General features: G+C 37.9%; 1 protein-coding gene across 2 annotated transcripts; it reads right to left on the bottom strand.

Moving 5' to 3' along the window:
• Nucleotides 1–1,951: 1,951 nt before the first annotated feature.
• Nucleotides 1,952–25,833, bottom strand: SGK3 (serum/glucocorticoid regulated kinase family member 3). Of its 2 annotated transcripts, XM_009634514.2 has the most exons (15): nt 25,725–25,833; nt 23,840–23,912; nt 20,918–20,993; nt 15,084–15,171; nt 13,048–13,097; nt 11,552–11,609; nt 10,675–10,758; nt 10,446–10,577; nt 9,163–9,275; nt 8,939–8,975; nt 8,739–8,825; nt 6,502–6,597; nt 5,493–5,648; nt 4,331–4,420; nt 1,952–3,289 (listed from the first exon to the last, which is right to left on the bottom strand). In XM_009634514.2, exons 2-15 carry the CDS (start codon nt 23,889–23,891, stop codon nt 3,119–3,121), a joined length of 1,290 nt encoding a protein of 429 aa, XP_009632809.1. In that variant the 5' UTR covers nt 23,892–23,912; nt 25,725–25,833; the 3' UTR covers nt 1,952–3,118. The 2 variants fall into 2 exon arrangements, with proteins under 2 accessions (XP_009632809.1, XP_035745999.1); XM_035890106.1 differs by lacking the exons at nt 23,840–23,912; nt 25,725–25,833 and adding an exon at nt 15,841–15,910 and having other exon boundaries at nt 20,918–20,998.

A 25,833-nucleotide genomic window follows, 5' to 3' on the forward strand; every position in this document is an offset into this window, starting at 1 on the left:
AGGAGGCAGCGCCGCTGCTGGGTCACCCTGCCCCCTGAAGCACACAGCGGCTGAGGGGAGCTCTGCCCGCGCTTTGCTGCGGCCACAGGCCCAGGCGGGTCACTAGAAAAGGGTCATGCCCTGACAGTGTACCAAGTGCTGAAAGCCAACACACTTGTACAACCATTTTCTCTCTTTCATGAAGAAGTATTGCCTATTTAACTGCTGCCTTTTTCATGCCCGTCATCTGTAAACTTACCTCCCGGGACAGCACCTCTCAACTTTTGTTTTCTGGTGTAGTTCAGCTTGCATTTTTACAACTGCCATGCATTTCAGTCAGCCCATCTTCTTCTTGTCCCTTGCTCTGCCCCCAGGCCGGCCGGAAGACTGGACAGCACAAAGGCAGCACCGTTCCTTGGGTGCCACAGGCCCAGGAGAGACAGCCTGCTCCTCACAGGGTTCAGCTACACCCTCTCTCCAGGGGAGGAGCAACACCCTTTTGCTATGGACAGGCAAACCCCCCTGCATTAGTGTCACAAAAAGACAGCTTTCTACCTCCCTTTATTACGTATCTGCCAGAAGGGGAAGGGTAAGTACCACAGGTGGTTCCTGTGAAGGAAGGCTTTACCACAACTAGTGCTTCAAGATGTCATTTTTCAGCTCGGCAAGGGTGACAGGGCTACCACATGCTGCGCCTGGCTGCCTTACCTTGAAAACCAGCATCATGAAAGGCAGAGATGCAGAACGAGTGCGCTAGATACAGAACTACTGTGAGGCTTTACTGCTTGATGCTGTACACGGAGTCTGTCACCTTTAGAAGTCCTGATCTGACCCAAGGCATTTCACAATACGAACTTCCCGTAGAAGCAGCAAAGTGAACTGAAGTATTGCCAGTGATATGTTTAACACATTCACACTTTGCCAAAAAGGCAGAGCCCACTGAAGGAAAAAGCCTAATAAGCAATTAAGCTCCTCTCCCAGATAAAAAAAAAAATGGCAGTGGTAGTCAGAATTAAATTAGAAAAAGAACCCCCAAATTTATGACAAGACAAAAAAGAAACCCCCCCACCCCCCCAAGTCAGGCAGCTAGCTATAAACATCTTGGAAAGACAAGACAAAGAAACCAAAAAGGGTGCTAGCTGCCACAGCAACAGCTTCTGAAGCATCTCCTTCCCCATCCCTCTACAGTATGGTACTTCCTTGCTGGGAGAAGCAGCATCAGCTACAGTATGGGCTTCCTTGCCATAAAGAGAAGGTAATTACAGGAGCCCACAATCATTTCAGGAGCATACAGAATAAAAATTCAGTATGAGAACGGACACTTCTTTTCTATCAATTTCTGCTTTCCAGTCCAGAAAGCTGTTGCTTCCAAATGACTGTAACAGCAAGAACAGGATTCATGCAGCTGCACAGCGATTTCCAAAAAGCAGCACTATGGAAAATGAGCACCAAGCCACCAGACTGCTCCCACAAACAATACAGTTCCTTCCTCCCTTCCATGCCAATGTTACTTCTTTTAACCCAGATGCTCCTTCCAACAGCTCACGTAGCAACTGCTCAGCATCGCTCAAGCCCTATGCAGGAAATAGTGCTATACGAGATGCTCCTTGAGATAAGCAAGGAATCCTCTTTTAGCTTCCACTTGTCTAACGTTTCAGTGTTGACACAATGTTAATTTCAAAAGAATTATGATTTTATATACTCATTTCCCTAATATTCTCAATTTTTAACTGATCTTGATGCAATATAGATAGCATTTCTCTCAGCTAGTTCTTCTTTTGTCAAAAGTGAGATTATTTAGGTAATTAAATTTATCTAACTAACTCTGGCTACTCATCAGTGTCTTATCAGACTTCTCTCAAATCAAGGCACTTAACTGAAGGTATTTATGAACAAAGAACACAGAACATTTTTAAAGTAACAGACAAAAATAAGTTGTTATTTACAAGTAATACATATAATAAAACTACTACCGTGATAGGCCTTTATACACTGTAACTGCAGTCAATTTTTGCATTGTTTAAAAACATTTCCTTAAACAGAAATTGTTCAGAATTACCAGTTTGTCCATATGTGTGTACGTTACGAGAAATACAATAGCTTTTCACATTTTAAAAATTATCAGCATAATTTACATTTTTTTTTCCCTTAAGTGAAGATTTAAAAATGGTGCAAACTGGAACACAAAGACAAGAAGCTAAGAATGGTGAAATACAATGAATTTGGAACATATTAGTGTTTCAAACTATAAATCCGTGAGGAAAATCCTGAATATTTGGCATGATACCCTCATCACCCACCCCCAAAAGGACAAAGCAAAATAGCCTTTTAAAGTAACAGTGATTATTGCATATTGTATCTTTGGAAAAGCAGAGTTTTAACCAAAAATATTTTTAATGTAGTTGAAATATAGACGCATTTACCTCAAGGAGGAAAGAGAAATAGAACACATGATCAGTAATGTTATCAAATCAATCCAGTTAATTTGTTCCATCCTTGCTTTGAGTAATCCTCCATACCTCAGACGATCCAGTTGAGTGAAAGGGTACTTCACAGCAAACGCAAAAGCAACAATCCAGTTTTACACAACCAACTATTCATTCTGTAGAAGTCCTTTTATGAATCTCAGTCTTAACTTATATTAGCCCCTCATTTAAGTGCTGACAGGTAAATTAACATATATTTCAGACTGATAGAACAGGGAAAACACGTTTACCTTTTTTTAAACCAGGATATACAAAATACGATTTGCATAGTTACAATTCAAGCACAAAGTCACTGTAAATAGGTACAAAAGCATTTATAAATTTACTAAATTTGCTGTTTGTGCCAGCCAAATCTTAGACAGGTATGAATGTAAACTTGAAGGGACTGAGGAGAACAGTCAGTGTTTTTGCTTAAAAAATATGTAGAGAACGCTTTTTAAAAAATATTTTCTGCAGCAGGAACAAACAGTTCAAACCCCAAAGAAAGCCATCCAAAATGCCCAAATTCCTCCAATACAGCAGAGAAAGTTTGTTCATAGGTTTCAAACCTACATACAAAACGAGGCACTAGTTACACTATTTTGGAATGTGTCCATAATCCCAACACTTCAGTTCACCCCAAGACTTCCAAAACACTGTTGGCTTCTAACTTCCTAGGAAAACATATCTTCAGAAGGTGGTGCGTAAGAAAATCCAACAAATGCATCATCTGCCTCTAGGACACTGGCATTAACGATGTTGTAATCGGAAGAAACGCAAACTGAGTATGGGACCATTTCTTCTGTAAACACTGCATCAAAATTCCCAATATCATCTGGTCCAACCTAGAAAACAGAAAGATCTATTAGTTGTTATATTAATACTGTGTTTTAAACTTGTGCTTGTACTTTAGATTTCAAATTTAACTCTTGAGGGTCTCTACTTTATGATATTCCTTCTTATTTAAGTCCCAGAAATTGAATGAAGCACACCACAGTATCCCTGAAAACAGTTTTACGTTAAAAGCACGCTTCTTTCTTCTAGGCTGGAGTTCAGGCCAAAGCCTACACACCTGTATGATTTGATAAACCTAAGAAATATGAAGAAGTGTCTCTTTCTTAAATGACTTAGGGAGACGCAAAAACTAACCTCCCCTTCGTCCCCCTCCCCAGAAAACCCCAAACAAGCAAACAAGAACAACCTCAAAAACCAAAACTCCCCCAAAAACAACCCACCACCCAAACCACACCAAATTATCTTTCTCTCTTTTCCATCAATAATACTTTGTGTTACATTCTAGCAACGGTACTGTTGTTATAATGGATCAGCTTCCCAGTTAACACACCTGAGAACTAAAGCACAGTGATCTTTAGTCACAGAGAGGAGACAAGACAGCTAAGGCTTCTTCACCAAACAGACTCATCAAAAGGTGATGCTCTGATGTGACTTTAGGAAGGACTTGCCCCCCACCTTGCCCCAGCCCTCTGGAGTTTTTGGGCAAGCAGTCACAGGTTGACACAGGTTAAACCGAAGGGAGGATAAAGAAAAGCTGCAACTAAGGCTTAATAACTACAAAAAAAAGCAGGCAATCCATCTTTTGGGAAGTCTTCAAACAAAGAAGCTATCTGTATTTTCTTCTTTAGTTTTCAGACCACACAAAAATTAACAGCACTTTGACAGGAACGAGCAGAGTAAACAGCGATATGTCAAACTGAGTTTTAAGTAAAAAAAAAAAAAAAAAAAGGTAGTATCACTGTCCGAAAGTGTCAGCTCTGTAAAGTTCCCATTCTTCACCATTCTGGAAAAAAAACGTTCTTTGCAAATAGACGAGCCCTCAAAAGGTAGAAATTTGGCAGATGTGAACTAAAACAGCACCAGGCACTTACCACATTAGGATTAAATGGTGGCGGAATCTTCTTCTGAAGAAGATCAGTCCAGCTGAGAGATTCAAAGAATGGGTGCTTTTGGATTTCAAGCTGCAATAAAGAATAAAGATTTTAGATATTTCAGAATCCACCCTGTGCACCATAGTAAATACTAGTTCAGACCACACACGCATAAGAAGTCCTTAATCAGTTTGTTTATTCACAGTTTGCTTTGCAATAAGAGCTATAGTTGGTAAAAACAGCAATTAAAATTTGCTAGCTGGCCTCTACAAACTGGTTTCCTTCTAAGATCGTATTTTGTGCTTTTAAGCCTTAAAATCAACCATCTTGAAGTCTACCACACAGCAAGAACGTTTTATGTTAGTATCTCTGCTCCTGCCTTAGAAGTTCTGTTAGTTTTTGTAAAGCAGATCATTGTCTCAGAAGCAGCTGCTTCAACAGCTCCGCAATATCCTTACTAGTTACGAAGCAGCTAACAGCTATTGCTAAATGCTTTCATCTTGCTCCACGCTGTGAGAAAGTATGGTGTCAGTCTAAATGCTCTGTTACAAGGTCAACAGACTACCTAACATTAGACTATGGAGACTCACAATAAATGGATGGAGTCCTCCTAGACCATTCCTCATTGCACGGTTCTGAAGACAGCTATACTTTCTCACATCACCTTCTTGCAAACAGAGATTTTGTTGTTACACTGGGAAAACATCTGCCATATTTTTCAAGGCTAAAAAAAAAAGAGCTGCTGTTTGCAGGGTACTAGTGTTCCTCTAACTGAAGGCTGTTTTTCATGTAGTTAAACTGACATTACCAAAAAATAGCCTTTTTTTTTTTGATTATGTCCCAGTTTCACTACGAACAGCGAAACCTACCTTAGTACACCCTAGTGACTACTACACCAGGAACTGCGTTTCCTTTGCTGGCACATAGAGTAGCAACCAATCTCAAAATATTTATATCCCACGATAATCAACTCTCTCCTATCCCCAACAACTTTCAAGGATTGACCACACTGGCATCTTTAAGGATTAAATAAAAGGAGGAAAACAGAGACAGACATAACAGAGCAATCTCTATCTCCACCTATTAAACTTGTGCTGTGCACACAAATTTGGTGATAACCCTTTGAATTAAGTATGGCTTGATAAATTAGGACATTACATACAAAATCTTCCCTTGCTCCAAGTCTGCTTTGCCGATCTTTCTCCAAAAGTTCTTCCAGAATAGACCAGGCTGTCAGACTGATTCCTGGGCGCAAAACTAGGGGTTTGTGAAGAATGTTCTCATACATCTCAGCAACATCACGGCAGTAAAAAGGAGGCTAAAAAAAAAAAAAGTTATACATTAATTTGAAGCCACATGCGACATTTTGTTTCGTGTGTATGGATCAGTAAATAATTCTATAAGAAATACAGACTGCTAGCAGTGAAAAATAAACCTACCTCTTCTTATGCACTGCTAACTTCTAGTTCAGTCATTACCATTGCCAGATCTTTACACTTGATAGCTTCCCCACCCACCCCCCCGTTCTCCTAACATGTTCTCACACTAATAAGTAGCCACAGATTCCATCCAGCTTCAAAGCTCCCATTGAACTTGCCTGAAAAGAACACGAGAGTGGAAAAATGAATCTATTTCCCTATTTAAGGTTCTATGGAAGGAGATAAAACTCAAGAAAACTAACAATAGATTGTTACTGGAGTGATGATACATGATTAGAAGCAGCATAAGAAGATTTCTTGTTTTAATGCTGCATCAAGAAGTGGAAAAGCTAGGAGAAAATCTGGTTCACCAAAGTAAAAAAGTATTTTCATTTATTTTTTCTAGTATTTGGCAAACTTTCACTTATAAGTTGGGGGTTTTTTATTGGGTATTATCACTGTTGATTGAGTTCACTCTCACATTCCCCCCGAAGTGATGACTACTAGACTTCATCAGAGCTGATGACCAGCAGTTCACTGGGAAGCAAAATTTTAGACATCAAGGCAATGCAAAATCCAAGAGAAAAACAGGTGCTATGTTAAATACAAAGATAAAGCGTTCATCCATTTAAGTGGATTATTTCAGTAATATTTTTGCAGAAGTTAGCATCTTTAACAACGCTCCAGGGTTACTTCACATAAGGGGGAGGAGAGGAGGAAGCAACCCCTGCCCCCCCCATACTAAGTACATACCAGCCCATAAAGCATTTCATAAAGGACTGCACCAAGGCACCACCAGTCTACTGTGTTGTCATAGGGCTGCTTTTTAATGACTTCTGGCGCAAGATACTGAAATAAAATTAAAAAAAAAAAAAAAAAGTATTTTAGACCATTAGGTTAGCAAGAATAAAACCTGCGTTTTAGTCACATCACAGTAAACACCTTCAGGAAACGTTGCTTCATAGCAATTGTTAAGACTGCTCAGTATTTATCTTGTCCTTCAACAAACCTGGCAAATACTTTGTCACCATCTGGTCACTTACCAAGTAGGACAGCTGTTTTCCCAACTGAAGCAATACTTCCTGCACATGACTGTTTTGCCAAACTACTTTGCCACCTCTATTTTGAAACTTGTTTTACGTTTCAGATTGGTTGTTGCAGAGGTAACATCCCTCAGCAAGCTGGCTACTCGCCATGCCTACTATTCTGCCATCCTCAGCCTGTATGCTACCAATCCAGTACATAAAAATGAAAGGAGAACATCTTAATTCTGCTTCACATCTATTATTACTGAGAAATTGTATGACCTATTTTAAGTTTCACTGTAAATCTCAATGAGGGCATGAGTTGTGAGTTGCTAAATTAGAGGTTCTTGTCAAATAGAGATCACTTGACTGATTTGTGATAAACATCCAATACCATCGAACACTGAATGACAATGCTAACTGGTTTCCATCTGCCTTCCAAAAAATCTACTCAGTATCTCAGAGCTTACTAATGCTACGGTGCAAGGACAGCCACTTCATAATACAAGACTATTCTTTGTGAATATGTAATATAAAATTACCATGGCTTGATCATCATCATCTCAGTCCTCATCTACAGCACACACCGTTTCTAACCTCTCAAAACAAGAGGATGCTCACTTCCATCATTCTAGTATCCAAATTCTGAAATTTAATTTACAGATAGATGATAGCATTGTCAGACAAGGTACAGACTGAAACTCACAGTTTAATTACATCAGCCTTTCTCAAACTTTCTGCGTATGAGTGCCGTGTAACTTATTTGTCTATAGATGACCCTGCAAAAGCATGAACAGCAGCTGAAATATTTTGAACTCAACTACTTAAGCTTTTTCTAACCTTTCACAACGTCCTTTGAGCTTTTTAGGTGTTGGAACTCACCAAGTAATTCAACTTAACAGTTTAGAAACACTGAGAAGATCAGCACACTTTTAGCAGGATCACGAAGGATTTTAATCTAAATCTTTGATTAGAAAGGCTAATATACAACTGCTATGTTTGGTCTTGATATTTTTAAGAACCCATATGAAGCAACAGCATTAGCATCCTCTTATGCTGCAATTCATGCAAGTCCAAGGTAAGCGTGAAGACTAAGCCTCTGGACACAAGGAAAAAACCTACAGATTTTCTCCAACAGATCCGGAGTTACCAGTGGTCTATATACTGTCCTTTGCACTTACCAAAATATTAAATAACTATTGTTTCAGTTCATATTTACTACTCAGCTTTATGGATTCCTACTCTGGTCATAACTAGAAGTAGTCGCATGTTGCCACCTGCCTTTTTTTTTTTTCTTTAGTTCAAATGTTTCAGCTAAATACTACTCCTCACTCATCCTTTACTACCTTAAGTTACAAATAAGGCCTTTTGAAAGCATGTTTATCAAATTATCAAAGCCATCAATCCTGGCATTTCAGTAAATCCCTTATTATGTGTTCAAGACTTCCAGATTCTGAGTTTTCCAGCCTAGTTTTCTTAGTAAAGAGAGACAGAGTTGAATAAACTTAGTCAGCAAGTTTAGTTTCACCCATATGCAAAATCTGTTGAAGACTCACAGATGTTAAATCCTTATGAACTTACTAAAAAATTGGGGTATGGTAAGTAGATTCATACTGGCAAATCTGTTGCAGTTTTTACACAAGCTAACTGTCCTGTGTCTAGACAGCAATTAGGAGACACAGGAAGAACAGAATGTTTGAAAAAGGCTGGAAAAAAAGAGGAAGGAAGAAATGAGTTATGGGGATGTGGGTAGTAAGTAGGAGACACTGCATATTAGTAAAAAGGACAAAGAACAGATCTGCAGGGAGCTTCTCTCTGGTTAGGTTTCATGGAAGAGCTTATTCAAAGAATGCAAAATTGCCAATAGCACAAAATGGAATACTTGATCTTCCAGTTACAAAATATTAATAATAATCAACAGTCATTAATTACTAGTCAAAAAACCCATGGAAGTTGTCAACATACTTCTGGTGTCCCACAAAAAGTTGCAGTGGTATCAGAACTTGCAATCCCTTCTTTACAAAGTCCAAAGTCTGTCAACACAACATGACCCTGTTTAAGAAAGAGTGGTATTTTAAAAACAGAACATGGTCAACATGTGGATAAACATAGGCGTCAAATTTGTGAGAGAACACAAAAAACCCAAAATAATGTTGCATACTTACTAGTGAATCTAGGAGAATGTTTTCTGGTTTTAAATCCCTATTTAGAAAAAAATAATTGTATTAATTCAAAACAGCAGTCACTAACACAAGAGTTTCTTCAGCTGAAAGCTTCGAGTTTTGGTGAAAATCTTATGGGAAACTCAAACATAACATGAGTGCACGTAGTTGTTTTTATTCAGTAATTTGTCCTATTCTGAGGACAAGGATACATTTCAGAAACTTACCGGTACACTATATTTATGGAGTGTAAGTAGCCCAGTGCACTGGCTATTTCAGCAGCATAAAATCTGGCTCTGTGCTCAGGAAAGGAACGTTCTCTTTGTAAGTGAAAGAACAGCTGTAAATACACAAATAGTAAATAAGAACATTACACACAAAACCAACAGGTTAATAACATATAATTTTAGCAGTAAAAAGTAATTTTACTTCGCTGTCCACTTTTTTTTTTTTAAATGTAAAATGAAATATAATTGGTTTTGCTGCATGACATGGTCATTCCTTTACTCTCTTCCTTTCCTCTCTTTTGTAGCTCAGAAATAGATAGGCAACTCACATAAGATCATTCCCCAGAGACCAAGACTAGTCAAAAGGAACTAGAGTAAACCACTATGCTGTGACCAGAGGCTGGCAAGATTAAATCAGGCAAGATAGCCGCCTAACAGAAGATAAACTGGTGTCAAATAAGTAATCCTCCATTTCTGTATAGGCTTGCATTCAAAGTTTTGTATATAAGTATTTATATAATTGTACTCTGGCGTCACCTAGATGTAGATCACTTTGGGAGATGTATATTCGAAGCTGAGCCACAAATTCTGTCAACTAGAGAGCTGTCTGGCTTCAAATAATTTGAGCAGATACAGAAATCTAACTGAAGATTAAATCATAAACATACAGATGAAACTATATTACCTATTCAACTACTAAAAATCTTAAGAAAACAAAAAATTTCTGTTTTCTTCACAAGTTCACAAAATTTCCTTCACAAGTTCTCCCCCAAGTTACTTAATGGCTCCTCAGATTCAATAGCATTGCTTCAAGGCAAAGAATCCTGAGGATAAGGCTATTTGGCAAGAAGTAATTAGACCACACAAAGCTACAGACTAATCCCAAGGTTCCCAATAATATCAACGTAGTAAATTCAGTTGCCAGTTTCCTTCCTTCCGCTTTCGAAATACTAGCATCTCAGCTAATGCAGATGCGAGAGGAAAAGACAGTTTGGCATGGTGAAAAAGGTCAACATAAGATTAATTTGTAATAAAGGTACATTTATGTGACTGTAAAATACAGTATTTATATCTGACAGCCACGAACAAATTTGGGATTGAAGTTGTCAATAAGAAGAGGGACAGGGTCTGTGTAGCTATAGAAGTCTGTAGGAGCAACAGATAACTGAATTTTCAAAATTGGGAAAAAACTGATCACAGCCCATTGTAAAGGATCATTTTATTCCTCCCACCTAGAATTAGCAAAATATAGGGGCTCAAATCCAAACACAACCACCGCATACCTCTCCTCCATTAACAAAATCCAGGACAAAGTAAAGCTTTTCCGATGTTTGGAATGAGTAATGTAATCCAACCAAAAATGGATGTTTCACATTTTTCAAAAGCACATTACGTTCAGCCATAATATGTTTTTGCTGTAAGGAAGTAAAAGTTCAGTAAGTAAACAGAAATTATTTTGTAATTAAGGGAAAAAGGAAGGGAGGTGGGTGGAGAAAGGGTATTTCTTTACACCTCTTTCCTATTAAGAACAACTTTTTTCTGCAGCACTTTGACAGCATAGTATTTCCCATCCAGTTTTCGTTTTGCAAGAAGAACCTGTGAAATTCAAAACAAATGAAGAAGTGTGATTGTTGCAGTTCACATTCTATCAGTAGTATTTTCATAATTTCAGCAAAACTGGAAAGCATTTGTGCTATTTTTTCACAATAAAGTTTCTTTGCTTTTTAGTATAGTCAATCAGCAATATAATCACCAATAGAGTAAGCTTACAGTTCAGTAAAATCTGTCATAATAGTGATATCATGAAAGACTGAATTATAATATTTATTTTCCAGGACCTGCTGAATCTCTATCAAGATCAATTTCAGGTTTCTAAGTTTTAAAAATGATTCAATGGAAAACAACAACTTGAAAAACAACCCAAACCCAAAGATTTCATCAAGAGGGAATTCTCTGTTGCATCTTTGCAGAATATCAATATTTAAGTAATTTTTCAGTGGGTTGTTGCTCACAGTGCTCCACAGCATTAGGGATTTGACAAAACAGTCTATACCAACAAAGGGAAATGCACGATTCGTACTCCAGCTGCTGCGTAAGCACAGGGGTACCTCCCTTCCTCTCTGGGGGAAACAGAGGATCCCTACTGCTCTTAACGAGAAAGGGAAATGCTCACTTTTGTTACTCCCAACAAGTGACAGAGGCAGCCAACTGCCACACCAGGTTAAAAAATGGCAGGGCTATAAAGAAGCAGCAACAGGGATCCCACGTGACAGTTTACATGCCACCCTAGACTGATACCAGTTCCAAAACCTCCGGCCCAGTCACTACGAGCAAGACACCAGCAAGACACCCTTGCACCAGGATAAACCACAGCAATAAGAAAGCTCACCTTGCCAAAGCTGCCTTTCCCAATAACTTTCAGGAAATCAAAGTCTGTTGGCTTAGCACTGAAAGATATTTAGAAAGGAGACAGGTCATCTGGGTAGAAATTACAAGCTTTATAGCTGTACAGCGGTCTAGGGTAGCACTTGAGGTGTAATGCGAGAAGAACGGCCATTAACTCTCTCCTTTATTCTTCATTCCACCCAATAGCCAGACTTCTGCAGACCTTCCCTTGGAGACAACGACTCCTCTTGCAATTCCATTTTCCTCCAGGAGAAGTGTTCAAGTTATAAAATAAATTAACCTCAAGGATGCAAGTTTAAGATGTAATGGAGGACCAAGACTGGGGTTTTTTTTTATTCTCTGCAGTCTAGTTTCTTGTAGGGAAGTGTTCAAGTTATAAAATAAATAAACCTCAAGGATGCAAGTTTAAGATGTAATAGAGGACCAAGACTGGGGTTTTTTTTATTCTCTGCAGTCTAGTTTCTTGTAGTTTTTAAGTCTCCATTTCCCCATGACTTTTCCTGGAGCTTACTTCTCATCTCCAGAGGGCCAAATGGATTCTCAAGTTTACATGAGGGAAAGAAGGACAGACCACGGTTTTTATCTACGCTCTCTTTGCTTATTCCATCCTTCCCTCCATCCATTCCTCTCTCATTACAGCGAGAGGACTGAGGCCTTAACACTTCTTAATGTTTCTGTGTGTGTATGTATGAACTCTCTCAGTTTTTCCACTTCCCACATCACCAGTCCTTTTAGTTATTTCCCAGGATTCCCTCACTTTTTCCTAAATACAGTAAAGGGATATTTTTGTCAGCAAAACAATTAACCGTATTTTCAAATTCCAAACCAGTTACATCACCATACACCTCTCCGCTTATTGCCCTGAAGGGAAGTACTCTTCAATTTCATTTCTTACTGCAATCTATTAAGCATTTCCTCCTGTTAGCCCAGAACTAATCTGTGAGGAAAGCAAAACCAAAATAGCAGCCATCTACTAGATGAGAAAAGCACAGATTCACAGAGAACTGAGAACAGAAACTCTACAGAAGACACCAAACAGAGAAGCAAGTTATGACTGCAGTAACTAGGTTTGTAGCATCAACAAGGTAAGCTGCTCCTTTGCCATGCACTAAACCAAACTTGTTTTCAGAAGCTGTTCACATCCTTAACAGTTGTGCGACCATTCCCAAGACAGAGAGGTCATCTTTGCTATAGCATCCTTAAATAAAAAGATAGCAGACTAACAAAATCTGAAGGTGAAAAGGGAAAAAAAAAAAAGTTTTAAAAGTGATTATGTAGCACAGGTTTCAATGTTTTGCTACCTCCTGAACAGTACAAATCAACAAATGAAGGCATATATCCAAAGAACTTTTCATACTATTGACAATTACACTCAGTCTAATTTTTCAGGTTTTAAAATTAATTTTAATAAAATTTCATTAAAATAAAAATTTTACATTAAACTTAATTACATTTTAATTCAATTTAATTGATACCTACTGAGGATTTCCAGATGGTCCCAAGTTGATATTCTGTGAGGTAGAGTTTAACTGTTGGGAGAGACGAAGAGGTTTATTTGTAATTTTTTTTTAATTCTCTCTTATATTTCAACCAATATTAATTTCAAAATGTTTGCTCAATCCACACCTTCACACTTGTAACATTAGATTTTTAAAAAGATCTAACATCCAGATTGGGAACTTCATAAATTGAAATATCTGGCCATCGTTGCCTTGTCACAATGCGTATTACTATTCTATACACATCATATTCGAGGATGAAGGTAATAAAATTATTGTGTCCAGACACAGAGGGCAAGATTAGGAACAAAGATTTAAGAGTGTTTCAACAAACAACTTGTTCCTCATCCAGAACTTAACCCTTTCTGTATTTGCTTTAGGAACAGGTTTTCTATTTTTTATTCTAAATTTTTCCAAGCTCTAACCAATAAAACAATTTCAAACCCACACTGTTTATGCATGAGTAATTAATGAAAGACATGGTGCTTTTAAAAAAAACAAAAGTGAACATTGTCCCTGCCCCAAGAAAAACATTACCAACCCTTTCTATCCTGATAGTAAAGGTTAACTAACTCAATTCCAGGAATGGCATGAATCTTACCAGTACACACCCAGACAGAATTTATAAGTTACAGGGAGAGGAGGAAGCCACTGTCATTAAGGTAATTTTTTCCATTTTGTTTTTGATTTAAATAAGTGGTATTTGTACCCTCATTGTGGTTCTGGACTTTATCAGAGAAGGACAAACTGCATTCAAATACAAGTTACCAGGGGACAGGCTAGCAGCCATCACATAAACAGTACTCCTACAGAAGCAGAGAAAGCCCTGACAGCAGCGCTGGCTGCTAATTGCTACTAAGAGCCAATCACACAATGGTACCGGACAGTTTTTTAGAAGTTACTATATAAGTTTTAAGATTTTTCTTTTCTTGAGGGCTTGTTTTTGTTCCTCATTCTTCAGCTTTGTTACTTACGGTAACTATGAGAAGGTGTATTTTCTATCAGAAAGCATGGTCGAGGCCACTATGCATTATCTCTCTTCCTATTCTGGAATTTGTTGTGTCATGACACATCATTAATTTTCCACAGAAGGTTTAGATCACTCCACATTACTTAAAATACCTTTCAAAGGAGGAGGAAACTGGTTATTTAAAATTAGAATTTTGCTGCAAGCTCACAGAGCTGTCAAGCACTTAAAAGAAAAAAAAGCAGCAAAGATGGCATCTTTGGGAGTGAAACTTTCAGAAAACACTAAATCTGCTCTAGATCACACACAAACCAAAGTGACAACTTTTACATTTTAACAGGGGCTGAATAAGAAGAGAAGTATTAAGAACACATCTGCATGCCAAGAAGTAAGCCACAGAGAAAACAAGCTCAACTATGGCACTTCTGCCTTCCTAGAAACACTCCTTTTTTCAAACAGCACTGTTTCTGTAGGCTACAAATTAATTTTCAGCAAATCCATCTAGCTACACAGCGGCTTTTGTGACAAGAGGCTTCAGACCTCACACAGTGTTATATGCGAGATGAAATCAAATCCATCCTTGCTCTCGAGAGACTTTTGGAAAGACTGCATTTTTTTCCCTTGAGAGAATTATATTTCTCCCCTATTTAAAAAAAAAAAAAAAAAAAAGCAAACAAACCAACAACACACAAGCAAACAAAAAGACAATTAAACATTCAATCTCCCCTGCTCCTTGCCAGATGTTCTTAGCAAGAATCTTTTAAGAGGTTGCAAAACTGTGACAGCTAAGCAACGACTATAGCTGTGTTTCTGTAACCCATATAGCAACCGGGGAAGAAGTAAGACAAAGCTACCAATCACTTTTACCTCTCTCTGCAGTTCATGTCTGTCAGAAAACTACCTTACAGCCCACGGTGGAACACATTTGTTTAAACGAGCATGGAAGGGACTTATTGTGAAACCAATCAGTAATTTTCAGTAAATAACATGCCTAAGATTGCACCCAAGTAGCTAAAATTTAAAAAACTGTTCTACTTCTGGTTTATTACCTTTCGACTGCTCCTTTCATCCTCATCTTCAGATGGATCCAACTGGTGTTTTGGGTTATCCATCTGAAGAAATGCTCTGACATCTGGGCTAAAAACACAGTTAACTTCATTAGCACACGGATAACCTGCATGATTTTCAGCCATAACTATAGGAAGCACAGGATTAAATGGCAGTGTACAAAGGAGTTACTCATCACCAAGTTTTATATTTAAGTTCTGGTAATTAAGGACTGTGTACAAGATGCTTTTATAGCAACATAATTCAACTGCTGAATGTATTACATACAGTACATAAGATTTTTCAGTTGCGAAGAACTGACATGTTAAAGTCTATGTATGTGAAGACTTCATAAGGAAATGCTCTGCAGAACTGCAATAAAAGGTAATTATTAAAAGAAAGAACACTATCCAAAGCATGAGTTCTAGCCAGCTAGCAACCACCAGGAAACCAACTTTCCTTCAAAAAAAATGAAGTTTAAGACCATTTTTAGTTTTCCAAAAATTAATGAAATAGTCCAACATGATACAGAATTAAATACATAGTCTGTACCCCAAAGAGAGATCCATGTCCCAAGAGGTACATGGTAGTAACGTTCCTGTCCCCGTTTGCTTTAAAGCGGAAGATGGCAATTTTGTATTCCGAGTGCATTCTAGCTATGCACTGACAAGACAACACAAGAAATCCTTCCAATCAGCTGTAGGACACAAATGCTATCCTTCAGGAACCGCAAGAGAGACTACAAGCTTCCCACAGTACCTGAGGAGATGCGTTTTAACTTCAGTGTTGGTTTCTAGCTTCTGTCTTGGTGGGGGCAGGGGGAGGAAGACTGGGAGAAAGGGGGGAAAGTAGAAAGAATTCTGAGAACCCGCTCCCAGGAAACAAGGCTTACCCAACAGTAAGTTCAAAAGAATGCAACGTCTTTCCTAACCACAGCGCAGTGAGGGAGTAAAGAATAATGTAATACAAGTAAGGAAAAATTAATTCCTGAACAAATGGGTATCACGTATAGCCTATGTACCACTTGAAGAGATTACTTGAATCTTTCCAGTTCCTTCAGTTCACTGAAGGACAATCTGCTTATCAAGGAAGAAATCTTACCTAAATTCAGAGATAAAATTCTCTGCGAAGGTCTCGGGGCAGCCACTTGATAGCAAAGTCTGCACAAGCCGTTCAGTACAAGAAAAGCACTAGCTTACTACGGAGCTACTCTTATCTTATCCCTAGTATACATAAAGCTACCCTATTTTATATAAGAAGCAGATATACTTGCTTTGCTATTTTCAACCCATTTCACCCTCCACGCTTCTGTAAAGTGAGGGTCAGAAGTAAGTGATGAGCTGTTTCCGACATTTCTCCAGCTCCCGTATTTCATGTCAGCATTACTGAACCTAATTCATGTCCTACACCCATTTGAGGCTCCCAGTCTCCATTGCTTACACTCTGTATTCCTAAACCCTATTTGAAGTCTGTTTCAATTGCCTTCAGCCTTTCAGGTTTAAAATACAGCAACAAGACTGGTCACACAATCTCCCAACATCATTTCAGTTTAGTTCTCCCCATCTTATATGAACTCCAAATTCTCATCTATTTCAGGGTTTGTCTTGTATCCCAAGTCCCAGGAAGACGGAAATCACTGTGGTTTGAATACTGTAGTAATACTGGCTCATGAGGCAACAATTTAAGTTTCAGAATCTCTGGATATCACAACATCAAAAATAAAAAAAGTTATGGCTAATGCTTTTCACTAGACAGAACAACAAAACCAGACCTTAACCACCTTTCAGCATTAATTATTCTGGACAACTGGCTGATTAAATAGAGCATGTTGTAATACATCTCAAATAGTTACTATAGTAACTTTGTCCATGACTGAATTCACAGAGGAAAGGAGAAAAAAAAAAAAAAAAAAAATCTGTTCACAGGAAGAGGCTGCTGTACAGTTGCTGGGTATTCAACGATTTCCACAATACGCGGCAGCCAGCAGCATAACTGACCAACGTTACACTGTTCACATTTGTAATTTTAAAAGCACTGCAAAGAAGTAGTGATTAAGTTTAACGTACCAATTTCCTAGCCAAGATTGCAGCATGTTATGCAAAATGCTATATAGATTGGTAGGAATTCTGTGCTGTATTGGCTCACACATATTAACTCAATGTATTTTAAAATACACTGGAACTATTCCTAAAATAACCTCATATATCAAATTAAAAGGATCAAGAAAACAGTTTAAAAATGGATGCTCTATATACACTGTATATATACTACCAGCAAAAAGTTGGTTTTGCCTGTTTTTTTATGATTGACTGAATACATTTAGTTTATGGGTTATCTCCGAAATCCACAGAGGGGTGTCAAGCTCCGCCTAAATACAGTTCCTTCTGTAATACCTGTTCCGCATTAGCCTTCCTGCAAAAACACACAAAGCCACAGAAAAATTTTGGACACATCCACAAATATGAACAAGCCCAAAATGTTACACAAATTTTGAAGCAAAACAGTAAAATTAATTGCCAATGCAGAACCTTAATGTTTAAGACACATTTTATTTAAATAATGGTGGCCAGCAGCTCCCTCTTCTCCACACACCTTTAAAAAAAACAAAACAAAAAACAAAACCAACCAAAAGAAAAAAAACAGACCACTGCTATCTTTCTTACAGAAAGCAAAGGCTCAAAGAGCCATAACGTACAGTAGGATTTTAAAAGAGCAAAACTAATGTAATGCAAGGTTTGCTTTCCCTAACATGGACTGCAAGATTTTACAATCCAGGGCTTTCATATTCATATTTATATTCATCAGACTTTGAAACCAGAAAAATCTAGTCACTCTGATTTTCTTCCAGGGAACAAATGCAGAACCCCGCTTCTCACTTAAAGAACAGATGACTCATTTTCCCACAGAGGTTGCAGAGTATTGTCATCCTTGAGTCCTTCAAGTGTTATGCAAATGCTCTCATTTTCATTAAAGAAACTACTTCGGAATATTTAAAAATAACTACGTTACATCTTTAATGCATTCTCTATTATACATTTGGATTCAAACAGATTTTCTTTGGACATGTTCTGATATGAAAAATAAATGCATCACTTCTTCACTGAAGACCTACATTTGAGGCGGTGAGCAGCCCAATTTGAATAGTTGCTTAGTGATTTAGGGGGCCTCACAGTGCTTGCAAGTAACAAACGCCCAGATCCTATTCAGTCAGCAAGGGGGACGCGTTATCAGATCAATATCCCTTCTGACTTCTTTTTTTTTTTCTTTTTGTAACATCTGCATTCTGTCTGTGAGCACAAGTTCTCTATCAAATATAGTTGGCTGAGTAAATGCAGCTTGAAGCTAGTCCACTTAATTCCCAATTCTGTCTAAGCCAACGATCCATCTCTCCCCGCCTTCAATCGGACAGTGATTGCAGGAAAATCCTTATCAACCATCACAGGACCTCTCTGATCACTCTAACGCACTTAAGGTTTTTGTTGGGTTTGGTATTGAGCAAAAAGGTTTGGCTTTGGCACAATATTGAACAAACATATCAGACCCAAGAACAAAGTTCATTGAAGGAGGGGGAAAAAAAAGTTTCAGAGAATAATGTCAGCGTTACCATCTTGGACACACTGAATCTGCCATTTGTGCTTTTCAATTCAGATGTTCATGTGCCTTCCCTTCCAGAAATGAGAGCAGCACCATGAATTATCCTTAAGCTTTTAGTGAAACAGTTTTCTTAGGTAGGACTTAAAAAAGTGACGTCCTAATGACGGTTTTAATGCCTAAAAGATGTAGTGGAAAGTGGACTTCCTTAAAATTCTGTGAGAATGCATAACTCCCTAAGTCTTCCTTGTACATTACTAATTTTATGCAAGTTACTTTACCTAACACAAAATTTAATTAGCATATTAAAGCAAAACAATCTAAAAAAGCAAGGATGTGGACTATCTGTAAACCACATATCAGTCACCACATAGTCCTTGAGTAGTTTCTAGCAGATTCTACAAAAAAAAAAAAAAACAAACCCCAACCAAAACCAAAAAACACAAAAAAACAACACCACACAGTTTTAGTATTTCTTCACTAATAACATTCCTTGGTGCATAAAAAAGGTGACAGATGATGTAATTATTAATGATTTGTTGCAATGGAGCAGCGCAAAAAGTAAAAGCTCACTCCAGAAAAGCAAAGTGCCTTGCAGTTATTAAAACAAAACAGAAATTACTATAAAATTAAACGCTTTTGCACTGAATTGTGAATTAAAGACTTGCTTTTCCTCCCACATAAATCACTGCTACTTTATGGATGGGGAGGAAGAAAACAGCACAAGACAAACTTCAGTCTCTATTGTGTTTTTATTGTAGAACTATGCCCAATAAGCTTTTTATTTAATGCACTTTCAACAGCACCAAACACTTTACAAGACCTATTTCTTAATATTGGTTTAAGCTAGTTTTAATGGATCAGATGGGCTAAGTGCCATGTTAAAGAACATAGATTCAGCTACAGATGCATTTGAATGTAAAACAATTTTAAATAAAACTCACAAAAATTGAAGAAGGCAAGTGGATTTGAGGTTTGGCTTTTTTTTAAGCAAATAATGTGCATTAAAAAAGTACCATTTTACCTTTGGAGAACAAATATCGTTATGTTTTGGGACAAAATATTTTGTACTCGGGACATACCGACAACCAAACGGGAGGGGATTGTGCTAAATAAAACCAACTTTCAATAATTAGTTATTTTAAAGTGCTTTCTATTCTTTCCCAGAGAAGAACACAACTACAACCACAAACCTCACAGTATTTGTTATAGTGGAAAACCATTCCACCGTAAAGACTTTGTTTCAAAATTTTTTCCACTTATCACAAGGAAGCATAGATAAAATGCTCCTTTTTTTCCAAAAAAGAAAGGAAGTATATCTTTCAGGTTAATAGGATATTAAATAGTTAATTTATTGGAAAAAAATAATTATATGACTGTACACTGAGAACTATAGCAATATTCTGTTAAGAGATTTTTTTTCTTTCCCTGTGAGAAACTAGCAGCTTCAGTAGTGTACAGATAGGCTAATTAAATAAAGCGTATGTATTAAAGGCATTTACTCAACACTGAAGCCAAACATAGAGCTTTAGCATTTTACTAGCTCATGTAACACTGAAAGCTGCATGGATTTAGTTTAAACTGATTAGGTATAGATTTAAACTGAAAGAAAAATGCAGTTTAGCCCCCCCAATCAGTTCACACACAAGAGAAGCGCTATCCTCCAGATTTAAGTGGAGCTGACTCTAGCATATCACCACCATCCCACTGATGGCAGTTAACACGCCTGCAGCTCTTCTGATGGAACAGTTTATGTGCAAGCTTATTCATTTGCTTTAGGCAGGTCAGCTTGGTTATCCCAAACCACCTAGGCAAACTAAGCTACTCAGTTAACAGGCTTAAAACAAGTTCTGGAGTAGACACATGAGCTGCTCTAACAAAAGGATGCAGGCAGTGTCTTATGCCCAGAAGGACAGTGTAGTAGCACATGACAGTAGAGTTTTCAAACAGTAAAGCTGTCAGCAAAACAAACACCTGCCCTACAGCAACAGAGTTTACACTGGAATCTACGCCTCTTGAACTATAATCAGTTAACTGCCTGCAAGTTTATTAGTAGATCAGTATTCAGAAAACAAAGACATCTTTATACTGTTCATCAGTCCGTAGATTCTTCTTGAAGGAATGAACAGCCAGAGCACTGAACAGGTAGAATACGTTTTCTGGTTAAGAGTACTTAATTTGCAATTTTGTATTTGACATGAGATGTCTTTTAAGTAGTCCTTATAAAACAGAAATGAATACTTACTGGTTGCATAGCTCTGGCTGTCTAACTAAATTCTGAATGAATTCATTCAGTCCTGCTCTTCTCTGTTTAATGAAATCTGGAAAAAAAGAGGTAGATTTATTAGACGATCACTCAGCTTGTGAAGACTACTCATTTTCAAATTTAGGGGTTTTTTTAGGACTTGAACAGCAGCTAAAGAGAGATTGGTTCATGACTGGTTCCATATATAAAAAAATCACAAGCTTAAAACATTCAAGCGAGGCGAGAGAACTAATTTCAGTTTCTCTGCTCAGCTACCTGAAAATGTAGAAAGCCAGGTGGATTAAAGTGCACTGAAGCGCTTCAAGAACAGCGCGTAACCACAGTGGGCTAACCTCTGCAGCCTTCACTGCATGGGTGAGCCCTTCAGGACCTGATTCCACCCGGAAAAAAGCCACAGGCAAAACTTGACACAAGTTGCACAAGTCAAGTTTTTACATGAACAGTCCCACCAAGCAGCATATTTCCATAATATATGTATGGCAGTGGGGAAGTTGCACAATTCATCCAGCCAGCAGGCACTCAAATGTAACCATTAAAGATAACAAAATAAAATGCTTCCCCCTTCCCCTGCGCCCCTCCCTCCCCCCGTTTTGGACATCATCTCTAATATAAAAATAAAAATAAATAAATTCCTCAGAATCTCCACCTTCACCCAAAGCTTAACACGCATAACTTTTCTTTAGCAATACGGAAAGATACACAAGGGACATGAAACAGAAAAAGAGCTCTAACATGAAATAAAGTATAAAAAGAGAATAATCTTGTCTTTCATTACTTATCAATCATTTCTATGGAAAAAAAGAATATTTAACTTGTGTATCAACTTTTAGGGTATTCCAGTGACTCTGACACATATAGATTACTGGCAACTCAAAATTTTAATTTAAAATTAAATTCCAATTAAAAGCTGTATTTCAAAATATTAAGAAAAATGTTCATACTGTTTCATTTTGTAATCCCTAAACCCTTGTTAGGGTATTTAATAATCCCAAATTACTGACATCAAACAGGAAGGTAAATCTGTATGAAGATGTTACGGGAGTCACCAACATCAGCAGTTTCAGTATGGTGGATGCACAATGCAATCAGCCACGTGAAGCCTACACAGCTACCCATGGTGTTGCAGATAAAACACCTGCAACGCATCAGCTCAAATGTATTCTGTAATTTTCTAGTTCTGTATTCTGAATGGTTTCTATGACTGTGCCCCATTTTTTTCAGTTAAAGTAAGATTAATTTTGTAATAACCTAAATGACAATAAAAATGGAGCATTTAGACAATAACTATGCTGTGACAGTATTTTTGGTAGGCTTTGGGAATAGGGATGCGTAAGTTTCACTCTACTGCACTTACGACTCCAATGCAACTGTACACTGCTGCATACCTAAGCGTGGATTGACAGAAGTAAAATACCTTTTGTGACTTGTTTCAGAAGCCAGTAGAAACATTACATCAAAGCTTCAATAAATCAATATTGAGATAAAGGGTTATTTAAGTGAGCATCATGGCTTCATCTCCACCCTACCCCCCAGCAAGAAACATCTTGAGAACTATTTAATTTCTCATACTTCAAGGATTTCAGGACAGTTCTCGGAAATTTAAAACAAGTCTGAGAACTTTGTTTTACATATATAGTTTTAATAAAGTTTTTGGTCATGTCCTGCCCATCCCCCCCCCCTCCGTTAAACTACAGTTTCCTAAATTTGACTCCAAGAAATCCAACTGTACATTTGGCTGTACAGCAGACCAGGCTGCAAGATACTACTAGGTCTTCAGGCAGTTCTGAAAACCCCAAGGTCAGAGAAAAGGAAAGAAACCAAACCAAAACAAGTAGCCCCTGTAGGCATAAATCATGTGGAACTTTTGACAATCATTTACATCCTCATCAGAAAAGAACATCAGAGCCTGGATAGTTGCATTTCATTATTTTAATAAAAAATAAAAGGGAGTCTTATGTCAGGACCTAGATGATTAACTGTCGCTGCCAAAACCGGATTTGTTTGAAACAACTCTCAAAACCCCAAACTACCACATCCTGAGAAGTTCAACACCTTCGGATCCATTTGTTCTTCAGCAGAGGAGAAAATGACACACCTGAAACAGGTGCAGGAGGTGGTGAAACTACAAACAAGATCTGATCACATCAGCAAGCCAAGGGAGGGTGGGAGGTTCCCAGTGACTATCAGGAAAACCCTTAAGTAAGAATGGCCTGAATGAAGGTTGCAAACACACAGAGCAAAGGCCTGGCCTCCCATTTGCCTTTTTATTTATTCATCGGTGGTGCCACCTAGGTTAATTCAATGCACTTCACAAGTGATTTTCCTTTAGTATTTTGGTGTGGACAGAGCAAGCTTAATTGGGACCTATCACTGCTAAATGGATCACATCATGTTCATATCAGACAGGCTTCTGTAAGCAGAACAACAGGAAGAGATTCATTTTCATCTAAACCGTACAAGGAAGCTCATTTAGATACAGAGAGTTCAAAACCCTTCAAAAATAAATCCTTTAGTTATTTCGGGGGGGGGGATAAAAAAAAAGGTTACACAAAGGAAGTTTAAAATTTACCAGGCATACATTTAGAAGAGAGTTTGGGTTTTGGCTTTTGCTTTTATAGAAGAGAGATTACTCTCACAATCCTGAACATGGGAGGGTTGGGAGGAGCTATAGCCTTCAGCGCAAGAGGAGCTGTGCCACTAAGCAATACTTTGTTGAAGATCACAAGGTAGAATACCTACCTACGCTGGTTCCTGTTCTTGACTGAAGCATGACTAAACTTTGGTTTAGTCACTGTTTTGAGGACTGGTGTAAAACTCATCTAAGATAGCTTCTTGTAGGCTGGAATAGATCAATTTTCATGTAAAGGAACTGACAAAATGAGTAACACGATGATAACTTACCGGGATCAAAATTATCTCCAAATATTCTTTTAGCTGGAATCTTCAGGTTCATGGTAGGAAATTGCTTCTTTAGCTGTAAACAAAACACATACAATTAGATTGCGCTAAGACACTGAAGTACCTAGAAATAATTGCATTTTGTTTGTTTTCTGAGGAACAGTTTGAACATCTGATTATTAGTAATTCTGCTCCTCTCTGCCATCTTCTCTTACTCATACACTTACGGGAAAAAAGCAAACCCAAACCAACCTGTACTCAGCTTGTTTGCACAGTCACACGCTTTTAAATTCAAAGGCCATCTCACTTTAGAAAGCTATGGACTATTGCAGCTATCATCTGCAATACTGGCAAAATGATTTTCCACTTGCTCCAGATAAAAAAAGTAGGCTAGAATTTCAATGTTGGCTTTATTATCTTTATTTCCTCCATCAATTCTCTCTTTCTCGGGTTTGTTTTTTTTCTTGCCTGCTTACATAGGGATGCATACATGAAGTTTAAGATGGGTTGGGGATACAGGCCTCTGGGTTTTGACCAAACAACATTCTTAAAGTTCCAGAAACCACAGGTGGTCTACTCCCAAGTCAAAATGGTAAATAGATGAACAGACTGTTTTACGATACTGCATTTGATAATATTCTACACTTGATAAACTGACCAGAATATCATATAAAACAGTACTGAATTTATAAAAAAACACTGACATGAGCCAAGCCTTGATTATGTTTGCTTTGTTTTCAAGTGCTCCAGGAAGAGCAATCTCACTCTCATCCCCTTTAAGAGAGTAGTTTTCTAATACAGTAGCTGGCAATTCTTCTTTCTTTAGAAACATCAGTATCTCTTCCAGTTAGCAACACAGGTTCTTTTTGGTGTACTGTACTATATGAATTACACTGAACCAGAACAGCAAGAGAATGTGGCAAAGGGAACAGGATCACCAACACTCACTCTGCAGGTATCAACAAGAGGATACTTTCTTTTCACATCGCTTGTGAGTCTATCCCAAGCCGCAGGCAAAGCACAGTATGGGGCATCCAGGCAACTCATACCCGATAAGACAGCTCCAAGCTTGCTGCCTGCATTTGTATGCCACTGTCACATATAAATCCATGTACAGTGAGGCAGAAGGGAGAAAAGCCTGACCACTTCCCAGAGGGACGATGGAGGCACAGATAAGCAGCTGGTAATCTTTTCTTATGGGGATCAGAGGAATTATTTCTTCTTTTGTTAAAGCAAAAATTGTGGGCTCTAAACATTAACTGAAGAAAAGTATGGACACAGGACACATAACAGACTGCACATCTGAGCAAGTGTGTGTTCCACTTGCCTGCTATGTAAAGGGGACAAAAATCCTCTTCTAGCTACAAACCCAAGACATGCATACTTAGCTGCTGAAGAGGCCTATTTTATTCAGGCCACTGCCACAAAATTTGGATATGAAACTGCAGGTAGCAATTGCCAAGACTGACTTACCAAAAAGTTTATGTTAAGAAACAAGGATTTATTCACAGCTTTCAGTACTTCAAAGCAAAACACTTATTTCAAAGAGAAATATATCTACCTAGGTATTTTAAGTTTTGCAGTGATTCTTACTATCATGAACAAATGCACATTTCGGATGTTTTGACAACCAGTAAATTGGAAGTTTCTCTCATTACACTAAGATACCAAATAACAATAAACTGAAACTGACAAATAAGCAAATTTTGAGTTTGAAATTCAAACAAAACAAAGTTTAAAAACCCTACCCTGTCAATTTCTTTAAACAGGCTCCTATGGTTATTGAATGTTAAACTCCTCAATGACGGAATTAACTCAAACCATAATGCTGCAAAGAAGTGTTACTTGTGCTATTCTGGCATGATTTCATAGCTTGCTTTTTACTTACCGTATTGTAGAGTTTATCAAACTCTGCATACCGTCTGAAGACAAACCATTCATTTCTGCCAACTGAGACCAACACTTTGTAAACCTGTAGTAACAAAAATAAAGTTATT

This window comes from Egretta garzetta, unplaced genomic scaffold (genome assembly GCF_000687185.1).
Source record: "Egretta garzetta isolate BGI_Z169 unplaced genomic scaffold, ASM68718v1 scaffold251, whole genome shotgun sequence".
Lineage (NCBI taxonomy): Eukaryota > Metazoa > Chordata > Aves > Pelecaniformes > Ardeidae > Egretta > Egretta garzetta.

Coding starts and splice junctions, on each gene's coding strand:
- SGK3 (XM_009634514.2), bottom strand. CDS start 23,891: ATGAACCTGAAGATTCCAGCTAAAAGAATATTTGGAGATAATTTTGAT. Junction 15,172..20,917: donor CAGCCAGAGCTATGCAACCA/GTAAGTATTCAT, acceptor CTGTGTTTTTAG/CCCAGATGTCAGAGCATTTC. Junction 11,610..13,047: donor GGACCATCTGGAAATCCTCA/GTAGGTATCAAT, acceptor AATATCTTTCAG/TGCTAAGCCAACAGACTTTG.